Source organism: Mobula birostris, chromosome 9, assembly GCF_030028105.1.
Source record: "Mobula birostris isolate sMobBir1 chromosome 9, sMobBir1.hap1, whole genome shotgun sequence".
NCBI classification, from domain to species: domain Eukaryota; kingdom Metazoa; phylum Chordata; class Chondrichthyes; order Myliobatiformes; family Myliobatidae; genus Mobula; species Mobula birostris.
The window spans coordinates 86,126,581-86,142,824 of NC_092378.1; the positions used below are offsets into that span (position 1 = coordinate 86,126,581).

Here is a 16,244-nt window from a genome sequence, read left to right on the forward strand (position 1 = left end):
AGACACTCCCACATCAACCTCTTAAAACTCTGGTTTCACTGACAAATGACCATCGTATGGATAATCATCTGCACTAAGACCCTAGATCTCTAATGCACTGAATGGTGTCAATGGTAAATGCGTCAAATACTGGTTGTAAAATGAACGGTAGAACAACGTGACCTGCGATGCGGTGTTGAGTATGGCTTTAACATAAATACCTTCTATCAGAAATGATACGCTGAAGCATAGAACCACTAAGCCTTCAGGAATAAGGTCTTTTGCTTTTGGGGGTTCCTTGGTATATTGCTGGGAATGGGTTCTCCCAGAGACACCAGGCTGTTCCCTCACTGGGTCGCCTCTAAGTTTTCCCAACGACTCTCTCTGCTTAGGTAGCCGGGAGCTTACTCCCTTTCTCGCATGACACTGGCTACTAGCCAGCCCTCCGCATTGTCCGTCCCCTTAGGGGATCCGCGCCCCCCCCCACCATCAGCTCCATCATATGGGGGGGGCACACCCACTGATAACAGCCAAGACATCTCAGTTCTCAACTCTGCCACCATCTTTTCTACCATCCCTGGGACAGGCTACCTATGGTCACTTCACCACCGGGGACCACTACCAAGGACTGTACCCTGCTGACTGAGGCCTCTTACGCCTCTGGCGCATTCTCCTCCTCTTGAACTTCTTCAATCAGTTCAACAAACAAGACAGGGGGACGCATCTTACGACAGTCGGTGACCCCAAGCGATCAGGTCCTGGGATTGGGTGCCCTTTACTATCTGGTCCATTATTAACCGATCCACCTGAGACTTCTGAATTACGCAGTAAGTAATTCAGCTGCCTCTCTAGCCGAAAGATGAAGGCAGAAAGCTTCTCCCCCTTCTCCTGACACATGTTCTGAAACACTGCCATGAGCTCCATTGGGCTTCCTGTCAGGCCAAAGGCATTTTCCAGTGCTTACATGTAATCACCCATAGTTGCTAGGGGATACCGCAACCTGACGGCTCTCACAACGTCAGCAGCCCGCCCACTCAAACTCTCAACCAATCTCTGTCGCTTTACATCATCAGAGCACTGCCACTCATCTAACAACTGAGAAGTCTGCTCTGCCCAAGTCTCATACTCCTCTTCTCCTTTAGGGGCGGGCTTTGTTCCTGAGAATAGGCATAGCTGGGACTTTGGCGAATAAATGGAAAAATGCCCAGGTTCAGAGAGGCAAGGGTGGATACTAACTCAGCATTCTTACTCTTCCCTGGGAGACGGGGACCAATTAGACATTCTAAATCCGACCACTCCTTTCCCTCACTCCTCAGAACTGATAGAATCCTGCCTTTGAAATCTCCATCCCCAGCTGTGGGAAACTCGACTTGTGATTCAGCTTGCTCTGCCATCGCTGATCTGCATTAAAACGAGAGCTGAGCCCGCCATTTTATCAAACCTCTGTTCACAATTGCAACTTTAACAGTACTTAACAGGCAAATTAACAATTCATCTGGAGTACGAATATCTCCCCCACTGGTTCAATGTTCAGGGTAATCACACAGCATCCAATGAAATCAATCCCGAATGGTACCCCCACAATTGTGACCCTCAGGTTCCACTAGCGGCTTACTCTGGGGAGACAGCCTCCGGCCTGGCTAAACTTGAGAAATCTTGTTTGGGTGGATGCTGCGTGAAGTGTTCCCGTTACAAATCAGTACCACAAAATAACAAACAGTACACAACATGCAATTAAACGATTGAGCTTTATAATTCTTAATTTGACTATAGGGTTAGTAAAGAAACAACAAAAGAAAAAGGGTCCATTCTCATGAAACAGTCTAATGCGCAATGTTGGCGCTCACGGTTTTTCCACCAGTTTGTTCTCCATTGATTTTCCCCCTGGTCACCGACTCCCGACCCCATTCCCATTCCAAGTCCATACAGTCCTGCAGACTATGACTTCTCCATTCTGGCATCTTCTCTCACCATCTTCCGCTGAACAAAAGCCTGCGAAAACTTCTCTCGGCCCCACAAGAAAGAAAAAAACATGCCTCTCATTGGATGGTGCACATTCGAAAGCCCCCCCTTATCTCAAATCATAACCCAATCACTGCTGCTACAGAGAAACCTTTACATTAGCAGTGAGACATTACAGAGCACACCCATGTCCCCAAACAAGATTTTGAGTAACAAGTATGCTGGGGATTAGAATGCCACAAAAAGGAAAACACTTACGTGGAATCGGGGCTGAACTTACAGCGAAGAGCATAGCGCTTGTGAGCTGGAATTTTGGTCTTAGGAATGAGTTGAGTAACATCATCACCAATGCCCCCTGTCAGGTTCCACACGTAGCAATTACCCTAGCAGGAATGAATGAAGAAAGTAGATAGTGACCCAGAAATATCAGGGCAAAAATAAAAAGAAGTAAAGGTGAAGGATTAGCTTTGTCACATATACGTCAAAACATTGAAACATAGAGCGAAATGCATCGTATGCATCAATGACCAATACCGTCCGAGGATGTGCTGGGGGCAGCCCACAAGCATTGTCAGGCTTCTGGCACCAACATAGCTTCCCCACAAGTTACTAACCCATATGGAATGTGGGAAGAAAGCCACATAGTCACTGGGAGAATGTACAAAATGCTTCAGACAGCCCCAGGAATTAGTGCTGTCAAACGCTACTCTAACTGCTACACTACCATGGCACTCGAGAATATCCCTGAAATCTGAAAGAGAAAACAAAGTGCTAGAAACGCACAGCAGGTCAGGCAGCACCAGTGGGAAGAGAAAGATTCCCCTCAACCTCACCTTCTCCCCTCCAGCCTCCACATTCCACAGATCACCAGCTTCAATAAAATTCTTCCACAAGACATGTGGAAGACACCTCCCATCTCCGTAATCCAAACGTGGGTTTTTCTTTGTGATTACCTAGTCTATTTTTCTGTTCCTAGCAACCTTCCCTTCCCTTCCCTTCCCATTATCTTATGAACCAGGGGACTTTGAGAGATGGCTCAGACGCTTTGAGACCAGGCTTCAGAAGAGCATCAAGTAAGCACACTGATATACTGCCTGGAAGATAAAGCAGATGACAAGCAAAACAAAGGGCTGTTACAATCTCTAACTGCAGGATAAGCAGCAAGTCTCCATTCCACGTCAAAGAGCCCTGTCCAGCAAAAGAAGTGAAATGCCACCAATGCAATAGAGTTGGCCGTTATAAAAGCGAGTGTCACTCAAAGACATTTCGTCAGGAGGTCAAAGAAGACCATGATTCATACAAAGAGAGAGCTTTTCTTGGGGCTCTAGATTCAAATAGATAAGGCTGGTGTACTACAGTTCAGTTGCAAAATGAGGCAGAGGCTTTCAAAATGGACACTGGGGCAGATATCACAGCCATCCCCAAATGCCTGTTCATAAAACTAATGAAGAAACCAGGCATTACACTAAATCCGACAAAGAGAGTGCTCATGGGATCAGGGAAACACAAGCTCAGTGTGAAAGGGATGTTTTCTACTTTCATCGTAAAAATAAGAAACAATTAAAAGAGGATATCTATGTTCAGAATCTCTCCTCACCATTACTGGGACGACATACATCAAGAAGATGAACCTCATTGGATTCACTAAACAATGTTCAGTGGCAGAAGTACCCAGAATTGTTCACGGGCTAAGGGTGCTGAAAGAAGAGTGCCTTATCCAACTAGGGCCAGGAGCAATGCCCTACTGACCACAGTGACACCATATGGAAGCTATCCTTCAAGAGACTCCCTTGTGGCATCTCATCAGCCCCTAAACTCTATCAGATGAGGATGAACCAAATTTTGGAGGGAGTAGTCTGCCACATGGATGATTTATTCATCTTGGGAGGCTCAGATGAGGAACATGACAAAAGAATGGAAGCTGCCTTGGTCAAACTGAAACAGGCTGGAATTACCCTCAACAAAAATAAATGAGAACTTGCAAAGTTGGAGGTGAAGTTCTTGGCCACCAACTATACTCAGAGGGAATGCAACCAGATTCAGACAAACTGGCAGGAGTTCATGGACAACCTATGAATGTATCAGAGATTCGCAATTTCCTTGGCATGGTAAACCATCTGGAGTTCATTCCCGATTTGGCAGAGAAAACAAAGCCACTATGTAACCTCCTCTCTCAGAGAAAAAGTTCTATTCAAAAGGTTCAAAGGAACATCTAAACAAGCCTGATGCATTTTGGAAACAAGTCCTGTGGACTGATGAAGTTAAAATAGAACTTTTTGGCCGCAACGAGCAAAGGTATGTCTGGAGGAAAAAGGGTGCAGAATTTCATGAAAAGAATACTCTCCAACTGTTAAGCACGGGGGTGGATCAATCATGCTTTGGGCTTGTGTTGCAGCCAGTGGCACCGGGAACATTTACTGGTAGAGGGAAGAATGAATTCAATTAAATACCAGCAAATTTTGAAAGCAAACATCACACTGTCTGTAAAAAAGCCGAAGATAAAAAGAGGATGGCTTCTACAACAGGATAATGAACCTAAACACACCTCAAAATCCACAATGGACTGCCTCAAGAGGTGCAAGCTGAAGGTTTTGCCATGGCTCTCACAGTCCCCCGACCTAAACATCATCGAGAATCTGTGGATGGACCTCAAAAGAGCAGTGCATGCAAGACGGCCCAAGAATCTCACAAAACTAGAAGCCTTTTGCAAGGAAAAATGGGCGAAAATCCCCCAAACAAGAATTTTAAGACTCTTAACTGGCTACAAAAAGTGTTTACAAGCTGTGATACCTGCCAAAGGGGGTGTTACTAAGTAACCATATAACATTTACAGCATGGAAACAGGCCATCTCGGCCCTTCTAGTCCGTGCCGAACTCTTACTCTCAGCTAGTCCCACCGACTTGCACTCAGCCCATAACCCTCCATTCCTTTCCTGTCTATATAGCTGTCCAATTTAACATTAAATGACAACATCGAACCTGCCTCAACCACTTCTGCTGGAAGCTCGTTCCACACAGCTACCACTCTCTGAGTAAAGAAGTTCCCTCTCATGTTACCCCTAAAACTTTTGCCCTTTAACTCTCAACTCATGTTCTCTTGTTTGAATCTCCCCCATTCTCAATGGAAAAAGCCTATCCATGTCAACTCTATCTATGTCTCTCATAATCTTAAACACCTCTATCAAGTCCCCCTGCACGTGCACAGCCCTCCGGTGAAAATGATATCGTATCCGTTAAATAGGGGCCATGGATAATTCTGTTTTGATGGAGACAGACGTGAAAGCACAGAGGAACATCTGGAGAAATTTCTGAAACGCAGGTTCACTGCTGTTGTTACTGCGCGATCGAGAATCTTCTGGAGGGAAGACCTCAAAATCCCTGGCTTTGCCTGCTGTTGGCGACCAAGATTGAGGTCGAATCGTTCGGATAGAGATGGTGCTTGGTAGTCGGTGTCGGAGAGCTGATCGGAGGCTCGAAGTTTTCAGACGACTCAGAGTCAAACTGTGGTTGGGCATAGCAGGGACAGTTTTTCTTCCTTCTCCCGTCTGCGTGAGATGTGGGACATTTGAGAGACTTTAAACTTTCTACTGTACTCATGGACTGTTCTTCATCAAGTTATGGTATTGTTGCACTGTTGTAACTATATGTTATAATTATGTGGTTTTGTTAGTTTTTCAGTCTTGGTCTGTCTTGTGTTTTGTGATATCACACCGGAGGAAATATTGTATCATTTCTTAATGCATGCATTACTAAATGACAATAAAAGAGGACTGCTAAACCTTTTACGTTCCAAAGAATAAAAACCCAACTTGTTCAACCTTTCTCTGTAACTTAGGTGATGAAACCCAGGTAATATTCTAGTAAACCTTCTCTGTACTCTCTCTATTTTGTTGACATCTTTCCTATAATTTGGTGACCAAAACTGTACACAATACTCCAAATTTGGCCTCACCAATGCCTTGTACAATTTCAACATTACATTCCAACTCCTATACTCAATGCTCTGATTTATAAAGGCCAGCATACCAAAAGCTTTCTTCACCACCCTATCCACATGAGATTCCACCTTCAGGGAACTATGCACCATTATTCCTAGATCCCTCTGCTCTACTGCATTCTTCAATGCCCTACCATTTACCATATATGTCCTATTTTGATTAGTCCTACCAAAATGTAGCAGCTCACATTTATCAGCATTAAATTCCATTTGCCATCTTTCAGCCCACTCTTCTAACTGGCCTAAATCTCTCTGCAAGCTTTGAAAACCTACTTCATTATCCACAACTCCACCTATCTTAGTATCATCTGCATACTTACTCATCCAATTTACCACCCCATCATCCAGATCATTAATGTATATGACAAACAACACTGGACGCAGTACAGATCCCTGAGGCACACCACTAGTCACCAGCCTCCAATCTGACAAACAGTTATCCACCACTGCTCTCTGGCGTCTCCTATCCAGCCACTGCTGAATCCATTTTACTACTTCAATATTAATATCTAATGACTGAACCTTCCTAACTAACATTCTGTGTGGAACCTTGTCAAAGGCCTTACTGAAGTCCATATAGACAACATCCACTGCTTTACCCTCGTCAACTTTCCCAGTAACCTCATCAAAAAATTCAATAACATTTGTCAAACACGACCTTCCACGTGCAAATTCATGTTAACTGTTCCTAATCAGACCCTGTCTATCCAGATAACTATATATATGATCTCTTCGAATACTTTCCATCAATTTACCCACCACTGACGTCAAACTCACAGGCCGATAATTGCTAGGTTTACTTTTAGAACCCTTTTTAAACAATGGATCAACATGAGCAGTACTGCCATGCAGGGTGCCCAAACTTCTGCTTCGGGCCCTTTTCCTTTTTTGTTATTTTGAAACTGTAAAAGATGGAAATAAAAGTTTTCTTGCTTAAAATATTAAAGAGATGTGTCATCTTTAACTTTATGCCTTTTGGAAATCAATTCAACTTTTACTCGTTTAGCTATTCACAGTAACAGAAATTTTGACCAGGGGTGCCCAAACTTTTGCATGCCACTGTAATTTTCAATGCAGTTCTATAGACAAGAAGAACTTAACCTAGATTTTCTTTTTTTTCCAAGAAGGTGATCTGTTGTGTAGTTTCACGAACGCAAGAAAATCTGCAAATACACACAAAGCAACACACACAAAATGCTGGAGGAACTCAGCAAGCCAGACAGCATCTATGGAAAAGAGTTAAGAGTTGATGTTTCAGGCCGAGACCCTGTCCTAACGAAGGGTCTCAGCCCGGAATGTCGACTGTTTACTCTTTTTCATTGGTGCTGCCTGGCCTGCTGAATTCCTCCAGCATTTTGTGTATGAGGTGGTAGTTAATGGGTTAATCCTTAGCCACCCAATTTGTTGCTCCCACACGGGAGTAGTTCATATATCGTACAAGCAGCATTATCAATAAAGTTCAGTTGAATAGCCTGCAGGGTGTGTTTCTCTGCATTCTTCCTCAATATCAAACACAATCCCCTCAACCCAGATGTTCCCTTTCTTACCTCTGCAAATTGAAACTAATTTTCCTTGTCTTTCTTTAAAATGACTGATGAAATAGTCTTTAACCGACCATATTACCTATTTCACTTTGCACAGATGTGCTGAGCAAATGAGTGCTTCCAGCATTCTTTCAGAAACATCAAGCAGACCTCCCTTCCCCCTCCCTCAAATTCATTCAGGGATTCAGATTCAGATACAAAAATTTTTTTTATTCAGAAAGAGGGGATGGGGATGGTCATCTTTATTGCCCATCTTTAATAGTCCCTGAAAACCTAAGATGAATGGCCTTCTGGAACGACAGCTGTGAGGGAGGAAGTGTCCAGGAATTTGATTGTTCGGGCAAATATGCCCAAATCAGAGTGGTGTATAACCCAGGGGGAACTTGAGGATGGGAATACTAACTGGCACATAATGTTGGCTTGAGAGGTGCTGTATAGATGCTTGGCAAGTTGTTTAGCCTATCTTGATGATTCCAGCCCCACCTTACAAACAGCTCACTCTCCATCACCAGTGCCACCATCACGCAAGTGCAGACCTCAAGACGTTGTTCCCATCTAATTTTGAGCACATCATGAAGACGCGCGCTATGATTGAGGTTCCAAATAATTTACCGAACTGTTTACTGCTGCCATGTAGCTTGCATCTGGATCAATGTGAACAGCATTAACTGATACATCTGGCTCAGGGATCAGCTGCTCATTGTGGTCAGTTTTCAGGTCCCAGATGTGAATGGCTCCACTCTGATCACCAACAATTAGCTCTGCCTACAAAGACAGAACAAAACCCATGGATACAATCTGCACAGCTAGGAAGAGTCCAAAATGGAACTGAAACTTGTCAAGGAGAATGAACAGGTGTGCAGGTATGTGAACATCCTGGAGCTGCTGTTAATAATACACAATGGCCTGTTTAGGGATTTTGGGAATCAGTATCAAACATTGTCAGTACAAAGTTATAAGAGACTGCAGGAACTAAGGTCATTCTTAGAAAACAGAAGGTTGAGGGAGATTTAATGAAAACCTTTGATGGACTAGATGTGGATTTACTATTCACTCTAGAAAGTGGATCAATAACAAGAGATTACAGATTGAACATTTAATTGAGGTTGAGTGGATTATGTAAAGCATTGTGGAGGTGCTCACTTCCAGACAAGTGTATTCCATCACAATCCTGCAGTGTGACTGGTGTCATTTCAAAACAAAAGCTGTTTTGTGGGGATCACAGTCAAGGTCAGTATTCAGTTCAGCCCTGAATGCCCTTCCTGCAGGACTAGTGGTAAAGGTATGCCCCTCCCCTGCATATCCCCACCCCCCATGGTGCCCAATGGCTTAGGAGTTCCAGTGTCCAGATCCAGCAACATGAAGGAATCGAGTCATATGGCTTCAGAGCACAGTTAAATCCCTAGTCAACAATGAGCAATCACAAGGGAGCACTCAATGTCTTTGAACATCAAGGGGAAAAGTGTTTAATTTGCTTTTTAGTGCTGGTCATTGTCTGGTACTTTATTTGTTCTTTATCCACACCAAAAAGATGTTTTACTTGAACAAACTGCTACATTCACAGTAATTGCAACTAGAACAGGACATTGAGCAGCCACTTGCAAACATCTCCCCTCTGACCTCATGCTGGAGGAGAGGCCATTTCTGAAGCAAATGAAGATGGTTGTGCCCATGACTATGCTCATGGCATTTTCCAGTGAGATCTTTCTAAGATGTATGGCCTTCTACAATACCCATTTTCATTTGCCAAGGGATGGCTCCCACTACTGGACTATTCTCTTCAAATTCCAAGGTCTTTCATTTTCCCCGGACCACTTACTGTGAGAGAAATGCTGCCTTTATGCAAATGATGATCATCCCACCTCATTTCTGAAATTCAGCTCAAGGGTGTAATGAGGTCTGGGGTGTCAAATGAGATTAGGCTGGGTTGGGGGATGTTATTTCAGAACCAAAAAGCTACAGAAAAAAAACTTTGTAAAGAACAGCATTGCCACACACTGGCAATTAATGTAAACTGAAGCATGGATCTCCAGCTGCAAATCCCTTTGCAGTGGAGAGAATGCAGAGGGGTGATTCAGCAGGATATTGCCTGGACTGGATGACTTTCGATACAGGAATACAGGAACAGATTGAATAGGCTGACCTTGTTTCCTTGCCCCAATTTTATATGTTTTATTATCATCTATATATCTATATTATATCTAGCTATGAGGTTAGTGTTTTTTCTTACAAACTAAGGGATTGATAGCTAGAACACACTGCCAGAGAAGGTGGTGGAATCAGATGCAATTAGTATCTTTGAGAGACACTTAGAAAGATATTGAAATAGATAAGTCCAAGAAGGATGCTAATGTGGGCAAGTGGAATTAGTATAGATGGACTAAAGGGCTGGCATTGAGGGCTGAAGGGCCTGTTTGTGCTGTACTGCTCCTGGCTCTATACATCTCCATTGGAAACAACAATTGACAAAGTCTGAGGGACGGTGGGGAAGCGCTGTCTGTTCTTTTGGTGCCGTGCAATATTGCACCTTACCTGATTAGGATGCAAGCAGACACAGTTTATTGGAGCGTTGACCTGGAAGATTCTCTGGCACTGCAGGCTGCGTGATCTGTTGGAAGACAGAAGGATAATTTGAGGTTCCATATAGACTACATCAGCAGTTGTGCCTTGAGAGAGCCAGGATTCAGAAGTCTCCCCTCTTCTATCTTTGGCCTTCAATAGACTTGCTGTTTCTAGGTTGATGTAGCAGCTGAGGAGAAATGTCAGCGATCAGTGACACCAGCTTGCTGAACCTGCTGAAATTGAACTAGTTACTCATTTTGAAGGTCTATACATTAACTTAGCTACTGCCAATAGCAATGCAAAAGAAATCAGAAGTTTAGTGAATCCTACCCCTTCATTCAGCTTGAGTGTTGAATCAGCATTCAACACTCAAGCAAAGGAATGGACAGGACTGTACTTCTTAGTGTGGGTATACAGCAATCAATTATTGTGTTGCTTTTGTATCACTTTATCAAGCTCCTCATACCTGGCAGACAAGATCTCATGTTGGAGAAACATTTATCAACTCTTCCTTTCAACTAAGGCTACCCCATCCAACTATTACATGAGAGTGCATGCACTTACAGAGTCATAGAGAGATCCAGCACCGAACAGACACTTCAGTCCTCACTGACAATCAATGACCCATTAACAATACTGTAAACACTCTACATTTTATTGACTCTCTGCAGACTTAACCACTCATCTACACACTACGGGCAATTTACAGTTGGCAATTAAGGTAACAACCCCACACATCTTCGGGATTGGGGAAAGCAGAAACAGCCAGGGGAAATGCACATAGACAAAGTGAGACATATCTGTCAACAAAAATGTCTGGCAAAATATTACTTAGATCCACCCAACTACAAGATCTGATACCCTATCCAAAGGACATCACCTTGCTTCTGCAGCACATTCTCAGAACTTTCAACGTAGAGTTTCTACTAAAGCAGAACTTGAACTACCCTAATATAGGTGTAAAAGTGGCATCAGCCAAGTCAACTTCTTATGGGCCCTAATAAATACCTGAGGTCCCAGATTCGAGCCATGCAGTCCTCACCACCAGTGTACATCCAACGTCCATCCTCGTGGAACCCAACTGAGGTGATGTTTTTGCTGACTCCATCATAGCTGACAACTGGGTTTGGGTTGTTGGAATTCAAGTCATACATTCGGATGTGCTGGTATCCTACAAGATGAAGCAAAGAAAATATCCAAATACTATCTGCACTATTTCTCTTGCTTCTGCCACATGTTCCAAACAGTAACAAAGTCAAAATTCTGTTCAAATCTGTTGGTACAGATGAGGCAAAGATGCATTGTGTCTTTGATTGCTTGCGAATACCACTAACTTTCACCTTTCACAAACAGAAAACTCAAGACTCTGAGGTAAGACTAAAGAATAAAAACCACTTTCCTCTCCCCTTCCCCTACTATAGGCCAAAGGATATGTGATGCAGCACCTTTAAAGTGGAAATAATGTTAATTTTACAGAAACTACTTCCATCTCATGCATCCAGAAATATTGTACTAAAACCACCTTTAGACTTTCAACAAGAGGAGAGCAATAAACAACATATTTTGGTGAGCTATGTTGTACAGGAGCTCCCTTTTGGTGGTTAAGGAAGCAGAGGCACACTGGTGGATGAAAGTACAAGTGCTCACCTGCCGCTGCAATCATACTGCGGTCCGGAGTGATTTCCAAAGCATTCACCTGCTAACACCTTTGCTAAGGAAATGAAAGGAATGAAGTAACTCACAGCAACTCAAACTCAACTCAGAATACATTCAGAGATGGAGGAAATAGAGCACCCCAGTACAGTACCACTAGAAAAGCAACAGAACACTCAGACCATCAAAAATGGACAAATGCAAAAACCTTTGTAAAACATGAAAAACATAACAGATAATTGGATGATGGTGGATGTTGCTTCTATGATTGAAGCCTGTGACCAGCAATGTACCAGAAGGATACAACATACAAAGTAAATTTATTATCAAAGTACATATGTCACCACATACAACCCTGAGATTCATTTTCTTGTGGCATACACAATAAATCCAAGAAATACAACAGAATCAATTAAAAATTGCACCCAACAGGATGTACAACCAACTAATGTACAAAAAACTACAAACTATGCAAATACAAAAGAAAAAATAAATTGGCAATAAATATAAAGAACATGAGATGAAGAGTTCTTGAAAGTGAGTCCAGTTCAGTAACGGGACGAGTGAAGTTCTCCCCTTTGGTTCAAGAGCCTGACTGTTCCTGAACTTGGTGGTGTGGGTCCTGAAGTTCCTGTACCTTCTCATAAGACATAGGAGCAGAAGTAGGCCATCTGGCCATTGAGTCTGCTCCACCATTCTATCATAGGCTGATCCAATTCTTCCAGTCATCCCCACTCCCCTGCCTTCTCCCCATACCCTTGATGCCTTGTCTTATCAAGAACCTATCTATCTCTGCCTTAAATACAGCTAATGACTTGGCCTCCACAGCTGCTCCTGACAAATTCCACAGATTCACCACCCCCTGACTGAAGTAATTTCTTTGCATCTTTGTTCCAAATGGACGTCCTTCAATACTGAAGTCAAACCCTCTTGTCCAAACTTCCCTACCATGGGAAATAACTTTGCCATATCTAATTTGTTCAAGCCTTTTAACATTCAGAATGTTTCTATGATAACTCCCCTCATTCTCCTGAACTCCAGGGAATACAGTCCAAGAGCTGCCAGTCATTCCTCATATGATAACCCTTTCATTCCTGGAATCACTCTCATGAATCTTCTCTGAACTCTCTCCAATGTCAGTATATCCTTTCTAAAATAAGGAGCCAAAAACTGCACACAATATTCCAAATGTGGTCTCACAAGTGCCTTATAGAGCCTCAACATCACATCCCTGCTCTTATATTCTATACCTCTAGAAATAAATGCCAACATTGCATTCGCCTTCTGCACCACCAACTCAACATACTCTTTCCAACATTGTATTTCATTTGCCACTTCTTTGCTCATTTCCCTAAACTATCGAAGTCTCTGCAGGCTCTGTTTCCTCAACACTATCTGCTCCTCCACCTATCTTTGTATCATTGGCAAATTTCGCCACAAATCCATTAATCCCATAGTCCAAATCACTGGCATACATCATAAAGAGCAGCGGTCTGAACACGACCCCTGTGGAACTCCACTTGTAATTGGCAGCCAGCCAGAATAGGATCTCTTTATTCCCACTCTCTGTTTTTTGTCGATCAACCAATGCTCCACGCATGCTAGCAACTTCCCTGTAATTCCCTGGGCTTTTATCTTGCTAAGCAGCCTCATGTGTGGCATCTTGTCAAAGACCTTCTGAAAATCCAAGTACACCACATACACTGCATCTCCTTTGTCTACCCTGCTTGTGATTTCCTCAAAAAATTGCAGTGGGTTAGTCATTAGGTTAGTAGGTTTTTTGATTTCTCCAGTGCGTCCAACACCATCCGCCCTGCTCTGCTGGGGCAGAAGCTGACAGCGATGCAGGTGGATGCTTTCTTGGTGTCATGGATTCTTGATTACCTGACTGGCAGACCACAGTACGTGTGCTTGCAACACTGTGTGTCTGACAGAGTGATCAGCAGCACTGGGGCTCCACAGGGGACTGCCTTGTCTCCCTTTCTCTTCATCATTTACACCTCGGACTTCAACTACTGCACAGAGACTTGTCATCTTCATAAGTTTTCGGATGACTCTGCCATAGTTGGATGCATCAGCAAGGGAGATGAGGCTGAGTACAGGGCTACAGTAGGAAACTTTGTCACATGGTGTGAGCTGAATTATCTGCAGCTTAACGTGAAAAAGACTGGTGGTAGACCTGAGGAGAGCTAAGGTACCGCTGACCTCTGTTTCCATCCAGGGGCTCAGTGTGGACATGGTGGAGGATTACAAGTACCTGGGGATACAAATTGACAATAAACTGGACTGGTCAAAGAACACTGAGGCTGTCTACAAGAAGGGTCAGAGCCGTCTCTATTTCCTGAGGAGACTGAGGTCCTTTAACATCTGCCGGACGATGCTGAGGGTGTTCTACGAGTCTGTGGTGGCCATTGCTATCATGTTTGCTGTTGTGTGCTGGGGCAACAGGCTGAGGGTAGCAGACACCAACAGAATCAACAAACTCATTTGTAAGGCCAGTGATGTTGTGGGGATGGAACTGGACTCTCTCACGGTGGTATCTAAAGAGGATGCTGTCTAAGTTGCATGCCATCTTGGTCAATGTCGCCCATCCATTACATAATGTACTGGGTGGGCACAGGAGTACATTCAGCCAGAGACTCATTCCACCGAGATGCAGCACAGAGCGTCATAGGAAGTCATTCCTGCATGTAGCCATCAAACTTTACAACTCCTCCCTTGGAAGGTCAGACACCCTGAGCCAATAGGCTGGTCCTGGACTTACTTCATAATTTACTGGCATAATTTACATATTACTATTTAACTATTTATGGTTCTATTACTATTTATTATTTATGGTGCAACTGTAACGAAAACCAATTTCCCCTGGGATCAATAAAGTATGACTATGACTATGCAGGACTTTCCTTTCAGGAAACCATGCTGGCTTTGGCCTATCTTGTCATGTGCCTTCAGGTACTCCATAATCTCATTCCTAACAATTGATTCCAGCAACTACCTAACCACTGATGTCAGGCTAACAGGTCTATAGTTCCCTTTCTGCTGCCTCCCACCCTTCTTAAATGGCGGAGTAACATTTTCAATTTTCCAGTCATCCAGTACGATGCCAGAATCTATCGATTCTTGAAAGATCATCGTTAATGCCTTCACAATCTCTCCAGCTACTTCCTACAGAACCCAAGGGTACATTCCATCAGGTCCAGGAGATTTATCCACCCTCAGACCATTAAGCTTCCTGAGCACCTTCACAGTCATAATTTTCACTGCACACACTTCACTTCCCTAACGCTCTTGAATGTCTGGTCTACTGCAGATGTCTTCCACTGTGAAGACTGATGCAAAATACGCATTCAGTTCCTCTGCCATCTCTGCGTCTCTCATTACAATACTTCCAGCATCATTTTCTATTGGTCCTATATCTACCCTCAACTCTCTTTTACCCTTTATATACTTTAAAAGCTTTTAGTATTTTCTTTGATATTAGTTGCCAGCTTCCTTTCATAATTCATCTTTTCCTCCCTAATGGCCTTCTTAGTTTCCTTTAGTAAGTTTTGAAAAGCTTCCTAATCCTCCATCTTGCCACTAGCTTTGGCTTCATTGTATGCCCTCTCCCTTGCTTTTACTTTGGCTCTGACTTCACTTGTCAGCCTTGGTAGTGTCCTTCTTCCATTCAAAAAAGTCTTATTTGGAATATATCTGTCTTGTACTTCCCTCATTTTTCACAGAAACTCCAGCTGTTGCTGCTCTGCGGGAGGAGGAGAGAGCAGCGCGCTGCACATGCACAGCCCTCCAGTGAAAATGATATCGTATCCGTTAAATAGGGGCCGAGGACAATTCTGATTTGATGGAGACAGGCGTGAAAGCACAGAGGAACATCTGCAGAAATTTCTGAAACGCAGGTTCGCTGCTGTTGTTACTTTGCAATCGAGAATCTTCCGGAGGGAAGGTCTCAAAATCCCCGGCTTTGCCTGCTGTTGGCGACCGAGATTGAGGCCGAATCGTTCGGATAGAGATGGTGCTTGGTACTCTGTGTCGGAGAGCTGATCGGAGGCTCGAAGTTTTCGGACGACTCAGAGTCGGACCGTGGTCGGGCATAGCAGGTGGAGTTTTTCTTCCTTCTCCCGTCTGCGTGAGATGTGGGACATTTGAGAGACTTTGAAATTTTTACTGTGCTCATGGACTGTTCTTCATCAAGTTATGGTATTGTTGCACTGTTATAACTATATGTTGTAATTATGTAGTTTTGTTAGTTTTTTCAGTCTTGGTCTGTCCTGTGTTTTGTGATATCACACCGGAGGAAATATTGTATCATTTCTTACTGCATGCATTACTAAATGACAATAAAAGAGGACTGTGTGTCTTCATAATCTAATCTAATCTGCTGTCTTTCCTGCTGGTGTCCCTTTCCCGTCAACTATGGCCAATTCCCCTCTCATGCCATTGTGATTTAATTTCTCCTTCTCAGATTTCAAAATGAACTCAATTATATTGTGATCACTGTTCTGCAAAGGTTCCTTAACGTTAAGCTCTCTTATCACCTCCGGATC

At 43.4% G+C, this 16,244-nt stretch overlaps 1 protein-coding gene across 1 annotated transcript in view; it reads right to left on the minus strand.

Moving 5' to 3' along the window:
• The window catches only part of mlst8 (MTOR associated protein, LST8 homolog (S. cerevisiae)), a 32,809-nt gene that overhangs the window by 11,994 nt on the left and 4,571 nt on the right, over positions 1 to 16,244 (minus strand). Inside the window, exons 2-6 of the mRNA XM_072268353.1 lie at positions 11,692 to 11,743; positions 11,053 to 11,215; positions 10,015 to 10,090; positions 8,095 to 8,247; positions 2,200 to 2,324 (exon numbers count right to left, since the gene is read on the minus strand). Of these exons, the coding sequence (XP_072124454.1) occupies positions 2,200 to 2,324; positions 8,095 to 8,247; positions 10,015 to 10,090; positions 11,053 to 11,215; positions 11,692 to 11,743 (569 nt within the window). The remainder of the gene's footprint in view (positions 1 to 2,199; positions 2,325 to 8,094; positions 8,248 to 10,014; positions 10,091 to 11,052; positions 11,216 to 11,691; positions 11,744 to 16,244) is intronic.